The sequence below is a fragment of the Orbicella faveolata genome, unplaced genomic scaffold (genome assembly GCF_042242905.1).
Source record: "Orbicella faveolata isolate gen_17 unplaced genomic scaffold, um_ofav_v1 contig_2, whole genome shotgun sequence".
Taxonomy (NCBI): domain Eukaryota; kingdom Metazoa; phylum Cnidaria; class Anthozoa; order Scleractinia; family Merulinidae; genus Orbicella; species Orbicella faveolata.
The window spans coordinates 29,780,526-29,797,247 of record NW_028301547.1 but is presented as its reverse complement, the minus strand read 5'-3'; the positions used below and the strand labels follow the sequence as shown (position 1 = coordinate 29,797,247).

The window sequence follows — 16,722 nt, the reverse complement described above, 5'->3', positions numbered from 1 at the left end:
ATAATATCTCAGACAAAATCTTCAAGCCTGGTTAGGTCACCGTGCAACTCGCCCGCTTGTCGTATAATGGCGGGAAGAACGTCTTCACTCTATGTACATTCGTATGGGGCGCCGTTTGTAAATTTATTATTTAGACCGAATTTATGCCACTTTCCCCTTATTTATAAATAATTGGAAACGCCACAAAATTTGTTTATAAATAAGACACAAGAACTTGTCCGTTGATATGTAAATAATTATTTTAGGTACGTTCTGATTTATAAATAATCTTTTACCATAGAGTTATTATATATAAATAATAAACTAAACAACTTCAATTATTTATATATCAGGTCATCTCTAAAATAGTTATTTACATATCATAAAGTTTGTAAATGCCATTATTTATAAATAAATTACTTCACCGGTAGTGTAAATTCATTATTTAGAAATAATAAATTTCACCTCGCCGAGTGTAAATTCATTATTTATAAACAATGAACTTCACTGAGTGTGTAAATTCATTATTTAGAAATAATGAATTTCTCCTCGCCAAGTGTTAATTTATTATTTATAAATAATGAACTTCATTGAGTGTGTAAATTCATTATTTAGAAATAATGAAGTTTCATTTCGCCGACTGTAAATTTATTATTTAGAAATAATGAATTTAACTGTGTGTGTAAATTCATTATTTAGAAATTAATTATTTAGAAATAATGAAGTTTCATCTCGCCGAGTGTAAATTTGTTACATAGAAATAATGAACTTCACTGAGTATGTAAATTCATTATTTAGAAATAATGAAAGTATGAATGGCTGACCCAGCGTCTCTTGCCCGATCGATTTCGGAGGCTGTTTCTCGCGCTATAAGTGAGACAGTTAATGCTACCCTTGCTCAAGTAGGTAACGGCGGCGGTATGTAGCCTGAAATTCAGCACTGGCGGATCTGGGGGAGGGGCCCGGGGAGCCCGTTCTCCCCCTCCCCCCCACCCCCCCGCCTCAACTCTCTATTATGGAGTTCTTATTCAGTCAGCAATTCGGCAGCTCACACTGCAACAGGAACAACTACTCAAAGGCCGAGGTAACAGGTAAATTTTAAGAAAAGAAACTGCTGCATGAAGAAAATAAAAATCGCTTGGCGTGTTAAGTGAAAGGTCTGATTTCTATTGAAATTCAATAATGGTTTAAACGTAAATGAATTTAGCTTTCCACGTGTACGATCTTTAGACTTGCCTGGAATAGACATGCCCAGCCGTGACTTCATCAAGCCAAACAAAGTGTGTCACACAGCTATCCGTCCAAAGGTCACAAAGGTCACAAAGAATTTAACCTGCGAGCGGGCTCACGTTTGAATCAAACACGCGAGTGACGAAGAGGAATAGCGATCGGCGGGAAAGAGGCGCCAAGAAAGTGACTTTCTCCTCTCGAGGCTTCGCCCGTGGATTTCTCGCTCTCAGCTACGCCGAGCGCGTTTGTGCTCCAACGTGAGCCTGTTCACAGGCTACAAAGAATTATCTAAACATCTAAAGACATTATTCGATTTCCCGATTTTAAAAGTTCTGCATTTTCTTCATGCAGCAATTTCTTGGCTTAAAATTGAGTAGTTGTTGTCGTTGTCGTTGTCGTTGTCGTTGTTCCTATTGCAGTGTGAGCTGCCGAATTGTTGAGTGAATAAGAACTACATAATAGATATTTGAAGCGTGATTCTCGCTTAAACTCAATTAACCAAAATAGGGGGGGGGGGGGGCCTCCCCTAGATCCGCCACTGCTGAATTTCAGGCTGCATACGTACCTGAGCAAGGGCAGCATTAACTGTCTCACTTATAGCGCGAGAAAAAGCCTCCGAAATCGATCGGGCAAGAGACGCTGGGTCAGTCATTCATACTTTTATTATTTCTAAATAATGAATTTACATACTCAGTGAAGTTCATTATTTCTAATTATTATATGGCTGCGTCTCACAAACACTAGGAACTACCGAATTCACGAATATTATTGGCTGAAATCGATATTGACCGCGGTCTAGATTTTCCCATCTAGACCGGCATCTAACTAGACCGGTTTCATTTTGCGTTGACAAAGTAGCAAACTAAAATACAAAAATGTTCACCATTTTCTTTTATTTTCTTCTCAATCATTTATGGCACTGCCAAAAAGCCTGATGACAAAACAAACAAGTAAAGAGAACGAGCAAATTTCGGCAGGTTTAAGTTAAGCTCATCGCCGTTCGCAAGCAAACTGTCGGCAAACCAGTTACATTAAACGAATTAAAGTTTTCTTCTTTGCCATATAATAAACATCTTATTAACCGAGCTAAGTCGGTCTGTATGGGAGAATCTTGACCTCGGTCGTGTGTACAGACCTCACTGCGTTCGGTCTGTACTCACGACCTCGGTCAAGATTCTCCCATACAGACCTCCAGCTCGGTTAATAAGAGCTAAGTAATAAATTTACATTCGGCGAGATGAAACTTCATTATTTCTAAATAATTAATTTCTAAATAATGAATTTACACACACGGTTAAATTCATTATTTCTAAATAATAAATTTACAGTCGGCGAAATGAAACTTCATTATTTCTAAATAATGAATTTCTAAATAATGAATTTACACACACGGTTAAATTCATTATTTCTAAATAATAAAATTTACAGTCGGCGAAATGAAACTTCATTATTTCTAAATAATGAATTTACACACTCAATGAAGTTCATTATTTATAAACAATAAATTTACACTCGGCGAGGAGAAATTCATTATTTCTAAATAATGAATTTACACACTCAGTGAAGTTCATTATTTATAAATAATAAATTTACACACTCAGTGAAGTTCATTATTTATAAATAATAAATTTACACACTCAGTGAAGTTCATTATTTATAAATAATAAATTTACACACTCAGTGAAGTTCATTATTTATAAATAATAAATTTACACACTCAGTGAAGTTCATTATTTATAAATAATAAATTTACACACTCAGTGAAGTTCATTATTTATAAATAATAAATTTACACTCGGTGAGGTGAAATTTATTATTTCTAAATAATGAATTTACACCCCCGGCGAAGTAATTTATTTATAAATAATGGCATTTACAAACTTTATGATATGTAAATAACTATTTTAGAGATGACCTGATTTATAAATAATTGAAGTTGTTTAGTTTATTATTTATATATAATAACTCTATGGTAAAAGATTATTTATAAATCAGAACGTACCTAAAATAATTATTTACATATCAACGGACAAGTTCTTGTGTCTTATTTATAAACAAATTTTGTGGCGTTTCCAATTATTTATAAATAAGGGGAAAATGGCATAAATTCGGTCTAAATAATAAATTTACAAACGGCGCCCCATACATTCGAAGACGTGTCGGATGATCTCGGAAAAAATTTTTATCGAATATTTTATCAGTATCGATCATTCCCATTGGTTTTCTAAACCAATGTATAACAACGTCACACTGGTGATACATTTAATGAACCAAAGAACATGGAGGTTCCAAATAGGTGATGACTTCTAATTAGTAACACTCAGTGATATCACGAATCGATAAATTGAAATTTAACCTATTCTCTGCCCCTAAGTTCTTAATACCCCCTCAAAGAAAGGTTATTAGAACAACTTCTTAATATACATACGTGTTTAATATATTGTTAAATGGACGACAAAGTTCTTGCTTAATGTGTTTTTTCACAGTTAAAAGCCCCTTCTATCATCCTAGCTTAGGACCTGCTCTCGGAACCAAGCTTATTCCCTACTGAACCAAAATATTTTACAAAAGCTCCCTGAAGTCATAAGTAATGACCATAGCAAAAGAAAAAACCAACAAACAAAGAAAAAAACGTTCGTAGAAAACGAAACTACACGTGAAAGCCAGCAAGAAAATTATCAGACAAACTGCACTACCGCAACGAAACCAAGAACTTGACTTTCTAAAGTTCTGAGAATATAGATGGTTTTATGAAGAGCAACAATGTAGCACAGCAACATCAAAACGGGGATAAAAATTTCACATAACATTACAAATGAGTGCTTTCTAAAAATTTGCAATCATAGTTTTAATACTCTTTTAAGGTATCCCGCGCTCATTTCGCCAAAAACTCTGAGGCTATATAACATTTTGAGATGGTAAGACGGCAGGGTCCTTTACCCAAGATGCCTGTTGTGAATTTGATATAAATCCAACGAAATGTGAGACCAGTTGCCTGTACCAGTTGGGTGTATTAAATATTGCCACTGGCTAACACACCAGTCACAATAGTTGACACAAACTCAATGCTACCACCACCCTCCCACCCTGCGGCGTGGAAGATTCAACCAGCGTTGTGAAAAAGCGCGAGTTATAATATGTCGGCGTTGTTTGTTTGGATTCACCACGGTCTTTTTTAAAAATGTACCGTCGTTGCCATCAAAGCTCGTTCAGTTCATTGGTCAGGACTCGCTATAACATTTTTACTAAATAGATAAACGGTTTTCTGTCATTAAGAAAACCTGGTAAGTTTCCAGACTAAGAGGGAAATAATTCAGGGAGGAGAAAACGCTCAACTCTTGCCAATGTATCGCCCTTTAATCACATTATGCATTCTAAATACGAAAATCGTTTACAGCCTCTGTATAATAATAATATTAAAATCTCATTATATAATTATCTATGAGATCTTGTTGTAAGCTTAAGTTTCTGTCGTTATCCTTTTAGGTAGGCATCAACAACTTATTTTCAAAGAAGCTCCTTCAAGATTACTGACATTATAACATTGCCAAATAAATTTTACAACATAGATTAATAATTAAGGCTGTCATGGGTCCGTTTGATTACAAACATTGTAAATTAGTTATACCTGCAGACCATACAAAGCATCCACTTAACTTCTCAAAACATTTCGGAAGTTGTTTGGGTGTCTGCAAGTAGAATCAAAACGTACAAATATTAGGTCCTAGATTTACCGAACTGCTTGTAAGCCTCGTCCAATTGAGTTCCGAATAGCCTTATGGAGCGAGGATCGTATTCAAGGTTGGACCGAGTCGACGAAATTCAGATCGAGTTAACTGAACAACCACGATCCTCTCCCACGCGTGAATCGTTCAAGACTGGCAGTGCAAAAGCAAACCAGATTGATTACGTGCTTGTTTACGAGAACGAAAGGGATATCTGTGAGCTTGATGAAGAATCTATTCAAGAACGGCGAAAGCGTGCAGGATGGAGATATACGTTTGAACGTTGCCTTGAAAATAGGTTTGGATTAGTTTTGCAGCGCAAGACGGAGGTCATTGACGAGGTAGGTTATTTTCTTTTTTCCCGTGAATAATTTTTGTCAAAGTTTACGTTTTTTTAGAATAAATAATATAAAGATTTAATCTTGCCTAAAAGCGGAGTTCCCATAAAATACTTATCATTTGCTTTGCACAATATAAACCTTTAAAGGAATTTCGCAAATAGAAAACGTTTCACCAAACAGAATGAATCGAGGAAATCTCCGTAAAGAATATGCAAATCACCACGTGTTTGGGTTAAATAAAAAATCCTGTTCGCTTTTAGGGTCTAAAATTCGCAACGAAAACTGGCCGAGTGAAGGAAATGTTAGGGCCTGTCCACACAACACCGGAGAAATGTGAAATCCGCGTTTTCCCTCTGAAACTGTATCGAATATTTACTGTCCACACTACGCTGGAGACATTTGACTGGAAGACTGGTCATTTGTTATTTGTGTCTGACAAAATTTCGGTTAGGGAAATCACATAATTATCGTGATTTCATCGTTTTGGAATGGCTCCGTTTCGAAATTTTTACCGTCCACAGAAAATTTCGAAAGAACATTATTGTACATTACAATTTTCGTGTTGGAATTCCGCAAGGTTCATTAAATCGGCGATCTGTATTGAAAACACAGTTGAAAACGCACTGATGATCATGTCTTTGTGGCAATCGAAGAAAAGAAAAATTCTCCACCAAAGTTTTTATGACTCTCTGCTCCATAATTTTATGGAGCATTATTTGGTGTTCGTACTTTACATTTTAAGGCCATTAGAGGTAATTTTCCATGTTATGAACGGAAACAATACCTTGGAAGCTTGCGAATTTTTGCCGCACTACACGCCATCGTGTCTTGCAGAATGTTAAAGCTCACGTTGGCTTACATGAAGTGGCGTACTACGCACGGTTGCACGGGCAATCACGTGACAAACGAAATGATTTATGCTCAATGGGTTACTCTCTATAATTTCCTCAAATGGGGCTCCGCTCGTGCGCCTTCGGAGCGCAGAAGCCCCACTTTTACTCCAACGTTTTGCTCCTCACTCATGACTAACAGTCTAGTAGAGAATGACTTTCGTCGTTGACATTGTCAGATGGTTAGGTCATAACGAACATTACATACAGGATCTCATACTGACTATTCGTCCTTGTAGGATCCAGGAAAAGAACGTCATTTTGTACTGATCCACGCGCCTTGGGATGTGTTGGCACAGAACGCTGAACGGATCAAACTGAAGGTTCCTCTTCAAGCAAACGACGTGGTATTTACAAATTGGCTGGAAGATATTATCGGCACCTCAAGAGTTGAGAAATTGAACAGTAAAAACCCTTTAGTTGTACATGATTCTACTTTGGAAGAAAAGCCCAATTTTTTTATGGCCCCGTTTATGGAAGATCATTTGAACGAATATGTGAACCACGAGGATGAGGAAGGCTTTTTCAGTGGAACGGATCGCAGCTACATTGTTCAGAATTTGCTTCAAAACGCACGCTTTGCAAGGGGGCCAAATGGAGTAGGGCTACAGAAGCTTCTCCTTGATAAGGTCTACATCGCTGGGTACCCACTTCATGATGGGCCGGACTCAAGAGGTGAAGGAGAGGCTCCGAAAAATAATCGACAGAAGTTAAGGGAAGACTGGGCACGATTTGGCAGAAGTCTCAAGTACCAACCGCACGATGCCATCAAAGATTACTTTGGTCATGAAATTGGCCTGTACTTTGCCTGGCTTGGATTCTACACCGCCATGTTGGTTCCACTCGCAATTTTGGGCTTACTCGTGTTTATCTATGGAATGGCGTCAGCAGGTTCCCACATTCCGGTCCGCGATCTATGCAAAGAAGAAAACAGAGGCCGTTGGTACATGTGTCCGCTTTGCGACAAACAATGCAGCTACTGGAATCTGGCACCAGACACTTGCATGTACGCATACATCACGCACTTTTTTGATAACGATGGAACCGTGTTTCTTGCCTTCGTGGCGTCCATTTGGGCCACGCTGTTCCTTGAGTTTTGGAAACGTCGTCAAGCTACCCTTGCTCAGGAATGGCACACAACAGATTTCGAAGGAGACGAAGAACAACTTCGCCCTGAATACAAGACAAGTTTGCCAGATGAGCAATTGCAGTTGTTACTGTTTAAGAGAAACCCCGAGACCGGCAAAATAGAACCAGCGGTATCCAAATTTAAAACGTACCGCAGATATGGCACTGTCATCGGAGTAGTTCTTTTCATGATTCTTCTGGTTCTTGCGGCAGCTATTAGTGTTGTTGTCTACCGTGCGGCTGTTTTTGCCGTCTTGAGCAGCGACGACGACAACAAAGTGCAAAAACGTGCTCGCATTATAACAACGGCAACTGCAGCTTTTCTAAATCTTATAGTAATCATGCTTCTGACCAAAGTTTACATCAAGCTGGCAATCTGGCTGACTGACTGGGAAAACCCACCAACAGAGAGCGCTTATAGAGACAGCTTTACATGGAAAATGTCTTCATTTCAGTTCGTCAACAACTATTCCGCCATATTTTATATCGCGTTCTTTAAATCGGATTTGATTGTGGGGTCCCCGGGAAGGTACAGAAGAGTGTTAGGGAAGTATCGACTGGATGGGTGCAGTGAACAAGGATGCTTTTTGGAACTTGCTGTTCAGCTTTTGATCATCATGGTGGGAAAGCAAATTTTCTTCAATATATTCGAGATGGCAATGCCGTAAGTATTAAGTCATTGGTTTGCAGTCATAAGGGCACACCTTTTAATGTATTTTTCTAATTATTCTGTATGGTAAGCTATGCGAACGACTATACCTCAAATTTTGACGATAACTTGTCCCGGATGCCTGTAAAAAAAAGAACAGTTTAAAAGAGGTTTTTGTTTGGAATTGTCAAGCGATTCAGGGAATTGTGTTGGAATCCATAAAAGTTCTCGTTACGAAGACCAACAAGTGTTGAGATCAAAGTAATCTATAGTCTGCTTAGGCCCTGAAATTTCGTCGACGAAAATGCCAAAACGATTTTATGAATCACGTGCTGTGGGTGATCAGGGATCGTTGAAAAAACTAAAGAATCAAGATTTATTTCAAACCATTTAAGTACAAAGAACATGTCAGCACATAGATTTTCAGGTTGGTTATCGGAAAAAAACGAAAGAAGAGATTGTTGGTCGACTGGGGAACAAGTCAAACGTCGAACTTCACATGGGACGAATTAAATTGCAATGGTGAATTGCAATTCAATGAGTCGATCCAACCGGGTAAAGCTCGACCTTTGGGTCAAACATCAAACTTAATTCGAGTTTAGATTGACCAACCAACATGTTGGTCGATCGATCTAAATTCAATCGGACGAACTCAGTTGACTCAAACGTCGAACTTATCATGAACTTTTTTTTCTATGATTTACATTCCAGAATGGCCGTGGCCGGCTATGCTTATAGCTCTTTGTAACAAAGTAAGTGTTTCATTACATTTCATTAGTCTTTTTCTATATAATTTTCCAGATATTTGAATCTGATAAAGAATCGCCGAAATAAAAAGAATCTAGACGATTGTCCTCAGTACGAAAAAGACTTTGATCTGACGGCATGTGAAAAGCACTACATGTTCTGGGAATATCTGGAAATAGGTAAGATTTAAAGTTATTATAGTCAATTTCAGTTTTGATTCTGTGTATTTCCCCTTTCAAACTATGAAAAAAAACTATAGCTCCTGCCGGTTTAAAGGTGACACCCTTTTACAATTCTAGCTAGAAGATAGAAAATGAACTTATCAAATCAATTCGTTAGGATTTAGCACTGAATGGAAACGCCGTGTTGTTTTCTCAGACCGAGAAGCCCAAATCAGTAGTTGCAAACTGTTAAGAGAGCCTGACGAAATGCTGAGAAGTATAGTATGATATTGAAAACTCTGTGCCAGGGCGTATGTGTAAGGGCACTACGGAAGCTTATGAGGTTATAGAATCCCAAAAAACTACTTCGTTTCCCCTGTGGGAAGATGTCGCAGAACTCTCAATTCCCTGATACTCTTGAGGCTAATCACCTGAGACTGATTCACATCTTATATAGTATACCGACTTTCGGGGTGGGGGACAGTCCTAGTCTTGGTAAACTCTGGAGATACTTGGTGGAATAAACTCCGGCATGGCCTCGATGGGTCTGGCTGATTTGGTGTAACCTATGACTTTTTTATATTTTTAAACGCTTGTAGTTTTGCAATACGGCTTTGTGACCATGTTTGTGGCTGCCTTCCCCCTCGGTCCACTGTTTGCACTCATAAACACAATCATCGAGATCCGTATAGACGCCATCAAGTTCCTGTGTTACTTTCGCCGACCAGACGTCGCCCGTGTCGAGGACATAGGAGCCTGGTACGACGTTCTCGAGGCACTTACCAGGGCGTCCGTGTTGGTGAACGCATTCATACTGGCATTTACTTCAGAGTTCATCCCCAAACTCCTTTACAAGATCATGTACGCGCCTGATCGCGATTCCTCTGGAGGTGGTACGTTGAAGGGGTATGTTAATTCTACCCTTGCGTTCATTGATTTGAAGACCCTCTACTCGTGGGAAAAAGGCACACAGCCAGACAACCCGAGGGAAAACCTAAATTACACAAGAGACTACTGCAGGTAGGGAAAGTTTCAGCTTTAAATGATTTACAGGAGACAATTTTATTTCTCTCAGCGATATATCCATTAAAGAACCCTTCATAATCATGGAGTAAAGCGTCTTAGAATCATGGAATTCAAAGCGCAGAAACTTCTCCCTTCTTTATGAAAGATGTGAGATGGAAAGAGTGTGTATGAATTGTAAGATCACGCAAAAGAATTTCAGATTTCTTGAATGCACATTGTCAAGATTAAACTGACACTTTCCTGCAAATGTGGTGACGGACACTTAACGGAAAACCTTAAACTTAAAATCGTGACAATGAGACACATTTATATCACTTACCGACCTCCATAAACCGATTTCAAGTTACTTTCCTTTCGCGCATTCATTATCTACCTAATTTACATTATGATCTTTGTGTTTCTTATGTTTCCTGCAACTGAACATAGGTACCGCGGTTATCATGACAACGTCTACCCATACGGCTACTCCAGGACGTATTGGCATCTCCTTACCGCTCGTCTGGCGTTCGTGTTCGTTTTTCAATTCATCGTGTACACCATCACCGGTTTCATAGCCTGGCTAGTACCCGACAGACCTGATGAACTTCAGTTCAAAGCGGAACGAGAGAAGCAAGTCATCAAGACGGTGTTTCAAGACAGCGAAGACTACAGTGACATTGACGAGTACAGTGATAACGATGATGACACGGAGGAATTTGAAGATGCCAAACAATCCCTTCAATCCTTTGAAACTCAAGGGTGATACTTCGTTTCAATTTCAGCTAAACTCCCGTCCAAACCTTAGCCGTACTTGATACCTTAAAATCATGAGCGTAACAGATTTAGTTTTGTTTCAGCTGATGTCGGTTTCTTCTTGTCTTCATCTTGTAAAACTGACGCGATAGGAGCTTTTGGTCGCTTAGCTTAGCTTGTAGCCGTTGGTTGTTGTTTTTATTTATGCGGACTGGTCGGGATATTCTAATTTTCATTGGTTTGTTTAAAAGGACTTACATTTGTAAGACGATAACAATAACCGAATATAAAATGGTAAGTATAACGATTTTGGCTGGTTGAATACTTTTCCTCCATCACCCTTTGCGCGTTCATCCTCGTTCAACTTATCTCCTGTGAAATATATTTTGCTCGCAAGGATCAGGCGCCATTTACAAAATTGCAAATCGCTGATCCCAGAAGTCCTTTTTCCCTCCTCTCTTTTTATCGCGGTCACGCATGCAGGAGATAAATTCAGTCGGAATGAGCTGCGAAGAGCCGACGGCAATAAGGACTATTAGATTTCTGGTGGTGGTGCTATTGCTTAATAAAAGACAAAAACCCTTAGTGACTACTATAAACATTAACATGGAATGCCAAATAGTAATTGGGTCTACTGGTTAATTTGGATTTAAGGTGAATCATTCGAAAACATTTCACAATAAAGAGAGATTTACTTACCTCTAGTGTACGTCGAACTTCATTATCATTTCGTGCACAGATTTACAGCATTGTGTCACTGAGGTATCGTGTATGTAATACCGCGCGATCGATGGAAAAACGTCTTATGTTACCACGTTAATAACTTTAATTTGTAACAAGAGGTAAATATATCACTAATTGGAACAAGAGAACCTAACTTGGAGCCAAGTGAACCTCGCGTCAATAACGAGTAACGACGGCCGGTCAAATGCTAGATCAAATGCTATGTTGTAAATTCCTCTAAAAAGGATTCTTCTGCAGTTGGTGCAAAATTTTGCTGCACGTATTGTATTAGGACTGCGGAAGTACGACCATATCTCACAAGGCATCAAATCCTTGAATTGGCTGCAGGTCAGCGATAGACTCTACATAAATGACGCTGTGATGACTTTCAAATGTATTCATAATCTTGTTCCAGACTACTTGATTGATAAATTCATTTTCCGATCTCAAATCGCTACAAGAAACATCAGACAGAGTAATGACTTAAACATTCCACGTTGCCGACTGGCTACCGGACAAAGATCATTTGCATATCGCGGAGCAAAAATCTGGAATGAGCTGAGTGATGATTTGAAAAGTTTACCTTCTGTGAAAGCTTTTAAGGGACACTTGACCAAACATATTTCAAATGTTAATAGTGTAAATTCTTAATATTCAATTTTAAACTTTGTAAATTTTTAAATCTTTAACACTGTAATTAATTTTAGACTCCTTTCCCAGTTTGTTTATTCATTTTAATTGACGTATTTTTATCTTTTTTATTCCTTTTGTAACTGAAAAGCCCCTTTGGGCAGTTGCAAATAAAGTATGTATGTATGTATGTATGTTCCAAATGTGTAAATCATGCTCGTCCCGGCCGGTGCGGCATGCGAGTTCAGCAAATCGTTTACAGGAAATCTGCGAATGGTCTAAGCGATTCAATTCCTGGAAAATACCACTTCAAAATACAAACATAACCAGCCACTGAACAGTTGACAGGAGGTCTCTAAGAACACAGGTAAGACTTAGCTTAACCACAGATTTTAGAAGGCGAGGAATTATTGTGCAAGCTAGCTTATTAAATTCAGTGAAATTAGAAGTGAAGTAGATTCCCTACACTCATTTCTAGTGGTGCTATTGGAGAGATTGTTGATCGGCACTTTATGCTGCTTGGGTTATTTATAGGCAAAATCCATAAAAAGTGTAGTTTGAATTTCGTTAGGACAGTGTTATAGATTTTTATTTCTTATAGCTAGAATGATAGGCCTACTTCAATTTCGAACACAATAAAAGATTCTGTTTCTCTGGAATGATCCCGACCAGGATCGATGATCCTAGATCACTCAGATCGTGATGCATTAAACAAGGATTCAGCTGTTGCTTAATTGATGCACCATAATCCCCGCGATGTTGGACCATTGATAATGGTCTCGATCATGACCGAAAGAAACGCTCTCTTAGCCAGTTAGATTCATCTCCACGGTATATAGTGGGACGATAGCCAGATAGCTATTTCATTAGGAGAAATGTTTTGAAACAGAAGCTCTTGGTTTATGGTGCTGCTGGCAAAAATGAGACCGTACTACACGACATTAACCCCTTAGACGTGCAAGCTAACTCTCGCCCCAAACGTGGTGCAAGGAGGGAGAAAGAAACCTGTCCCCTGGGTTTTTGTTGGAATAAGTCATAAAAAGTAAATTATTTTGCTTTTAACAGACAACCTCAAAGATGACCAGATGCCTTTTATGTTGGTGATGACGTCATACGCGTCACATGACGTCTGTCCACCAATTTGGGTTCCACTACCTTCTTGGAAAGTCAGTAAATAAAGTGAATTCTTGGGAAATTATCCAAAAATAAAAAAAAAATTGAATGTAAGAATACACTAGTTCTGCAATGTTACTTAGGAGAACTAAAAAAACACAAAAGAATTCTGTCCAAAAAGACGAAATTTGGCTTGACCTGCGGGTGAAAATGCGGTTGCTATGGCAATGTCAAATGGCATGCTAAAATCTCGGCAAGGAATTAATGAACATTGACTGAAAGTTTCAGCATCACGGAGTAAATCATCTCAAAAAAGCAAAACTTCTGAAAAAATCTCGCACCCCTTTGAACGTCCGAGGTTTAATTGCGGGGTTTTGTTTCAAACACGGTGTTAATTTAATGTAATTGATCCTCACCGTTTTAGTGTCCCTTCGGTGATCTTCCATTGTGGCCGGTACGCGGAACTACCTGCTTACATGACGGGTAGCTTAAACAGCATGCACCCAAGGGAGAAAACAATTGAACTTTCCGAGAAAATATAAGAAGTTTTAGTTATTTACTGTTACCAGTGAGGCGAAATTTAACAGCGTAACTGTTTCAATACGACTGAATTTAGCAATAAGGTTCCAAACTGCGCGAGCGGATTGTTGATAAAATGCCAAATTAATTTAACAATCAAAGACGATAAAAAGGCGTATTTCGACCTGAGTAACTGGCCTGCGTGGCCTGAACTGAAATGTGAATTTTCTCCACCCTCACCCTAACTGTAAGGTTGGGCTGATGGTGGAGGACGATTGGCATGTCATGCTCTACCAACCTACGAGCTCTGTTATAACAGAAGGCTCGTAAATTAAAATTTATCATAAATATAAAATTAAAATTTATTTTCTTGAGCTTTGCACAAGAGGCGAAAAATTCTTGCACTAGATAGTCTTACCCTGACAAGGTAAGTGCAAAATTCCTTAAGGCCCGAATGCTGGCATTTATCTTTTCCTTGCTGTTCTTTATATTTTTTTTAAAATGCAATAGTTGGGAGAATTTGGGGAGCTATCAAGGTGGCTACCAGTAACTTTTCATTTATAACAATCACTGGAATTCTTTACTATTGTGTTTTTAACTAGCAACTTTACTACATTGAAGTTATTCTGAGATCGAGCTCTCTCTTCGCCTGGTCGGCGGATAGATTAATATACGAGGGGATATCCACAGTGGAACCCCGCCCTACTGTCCTCACGTTAATATGGTCAACTCTTTATTACGGCCACTTTTTTGTCCCGGCAAAACGCCCATGCATTTTCTTATTAAAGGGGTCGCCGCATTAACCCCGTTAATGCAGCGACCCTTTAATACAACAAACGCCCACATTCTAAAATCCCAACCTGTATGATCCTCTTTAATTTTACCCCGTTTAAACGGCACGGTTCATCTTTCTAATGTTAGCATTGTATGCACTGATGGAAAATTTCAATTTTTTTAAAAAAAGTATTATCTGCCTTTAGGAAGCTTATTAAAGACAAGTTGTTCAGAAGCATAACACTCAATTTCAACCAAATTTGATCCTACCCAGTCAATACGGCCACCCGTCAATACTGCCAAATTTTCATAGCCCGTTGGTAACCGTATAAACGGTGTCCCACTGTAATTCGTGAGCGCACGACCGTACGTAGAGCCGGCTTACAGTCTTCTATACTCAGAAATTTGAATCGTGCATTAACTTAGCGGTATGAGGCTACGTGACTAGTTCAAGTTATTTTCTTATTAAAATGTCACAAGTTCACTGGGATTAGGAAAGGAGAAGGTTTGCCAAGTGGCAAGCGATTAGCTTGGACATGATCGAGAGATTGCGGGGGATGCTGAGCAGAAGCTCTTTACGCAAGAGATTGTGATTTAGATGATAATCTCTTTCTCCACCTTATTTAGTCTCCAAAGTCAGGGCTCAAAATAACGGCCGGCGGCCAACTTCATTCGCCGGTCATGTTGACTGGTCACGTCATGTTGAGACGGTCACGTCGTTCATTCTTGAATAAACAATCAAATCCTCAAATGTAAATCTTAGATTTTTAATCTCTTTTTTATTATGACCTCTTACACAAAACATACACTAACGGGTATCTATTCGAACGGCTAGAAGTCGTTCGCTTCCTGTTTGTTATGCATTCAAGATCGACAGGAATGCGTTTTGAACGGCTGGGGTTATCCGTTCGGAAAAAATATCCAGCCGTTCGAACAACTGCTGCTATCCGTTCGAAAAAAGTTTCATCTGTTAGGACGGCAGAGGAGTATCGTAGAAGCCCCAAAGGGACATCCACTTATGAAAAATGGGAGGTCGTTTTTCGAGATTAAGAATTTGCTTTTTCGAAAATGGGAGCTTGTTTTTCGAAAATGGGAGTTTGTTTTACGAAAATGGGAGTTTGTTTTACGAAACTGGAAGTTTTTTTTCGAAAATGGGAGTTTGTTTTTTTAAAAATGGGAGTTTGTTCTTCGGAAATGAGAGTTTGTTCTACGAAAATGCGAGTTAGTTTTACGAAAATGGGAGTTTGTTTTTTCGAAAATGGAAGTTTGTTTTTTCGAAAATAGGAGTTTGTTTATCGGAAATGAGAGTTTGTTTTACGAAAATGGGAGTTAGTTTTTTTTTTTAAATGGGAGTTTGTTTTTCAAAATTGGGAGTTTTGTTTTCGAAAATACGAGTTTGTTTAGCCTGTCAATCATTTTTATCATCACTCCCATTTTCGTAAAACAAACTCCCATTTTCGTAAACCAAACTCCCATTTTGGGAACGCAAACTCCCATTTTCGAAAAACGAACTTTCATTTTCGAAAAACAAACTCCCATTTTCGATAAACAAACTCCCATTTTCGAAAAACAAATCCCATTTTCGTAAAACAAACTCCCATTTTCGAAAAAACAAACTCCCATTTTCGATAAACAAACTCTCATTTTCGAAAACAAACTCCTATTTTCGTAAGACAAACTCCCATTTTCGAAAAAACAAACTCCCATTTTCGAAAAAACAAACTCCCATTTTCGAAAACCAAACTCCCATTTACAAAAAAAAAAAAAAAAAAAAAAAAAATACCATTTTTAAGAAGGCTATCTTTGGTTGAGTTTTAAGATTTTCTTTGTATTAAACCAATTTTTAAACGGTCTGGCAACGACTGACCGAGCAAACAAATTATATTTGTGGGTTCAATTATGCAAACATTACTTAAGGTGGCTCAAAAGTCCCTATTTTTAAGACATTTTTAAAGAAACTTGGGTACCCAATACTGAAACTTTTGCTATAACACCAGATTCAACACTGCTTGAAGTTTCTAATTCTCAAAGTTGACTCTTAGTAAATATATATCTTGACCGTTCAGAAACGAGACGTGACCGAGCTAAAATTATTTTGGCCTGTCAACATGACCGGCCATGGTCCGAAAATTATTTTGAGCCCTGAAAGTCATGAAAAAAACAGCTTTTACAATAAAATTAAAAATTCATGAGTCACCTTATGCTGGCAATTTTTATGCTTTAGATATCATTTAAACGTTGTACCCCCTGTTCGACCAATCTAGTGTCCCAAAATGATTTGTCTGTGAGGTCAACTAATTGTGTTTATCGCGGTCACGCACGACATTTGCGCTTTTCTTTAATTTGTTCTTGAAT

General features: G+C 38.3%; 1 protein-coding gene across 1 annotated transcript; it reads left to right on the top strand.

The window, feature by feature from the left end:
- The first annotated feature begins 4,984 nt into the window (after nucleotides 1–4,984).
- On the top strand, nucleotides 4,985–12,151 carry LOC110063921 (anoctamin-4-like). Its single transcript, XM_089290750.1, has 5 exons — nucleotides 4,985–5,275; nucleotides 6,405–7,957; nucleotides 8,744–8,868; nucleotides 9,450–9,870; nucleotides 10,303–12,151. The coding sequence occupies exons 1-5, from the start codon at nucleotides 4,988–4,990 to the stop codon at nucleotides 10,616–10,618; spliced, it is 2,703 nt and encodes a 900-aa protein (XP_089146876.1). The 5' UTR covers nucleotides 4,985–4,987; the 3' UTR covers nucleotides 10,619–12,151.
- Nucleotides 12,152–16,722: the final 4,571 nt, after the last annotated feature.

Bases quoted from the DNA above. Each gene is read 5' to 3' on its own strand.
- LOC110063921 (XM_089290750.1), top strand. From the start codon at position 4,988: ATGGAGCGAGGATCGTATTCAAGGTTGGACCGAGTCGACGAAATTCAG. The intron at 7,958-8,743 runs GTAAGTATTAAG...ATAATTTTCCAG, and splicing joins ATATTCGAGATGGCAATGCC to ATATTTGAATCTGATAAAGA. The intron at 8,869-9,449 runs GTAAGATTTAAA...AAACGCTTGTAG, and splicing joins CTGGGAATATCTGGAAATAG to TTTTGCAATACGGCTTTGTG.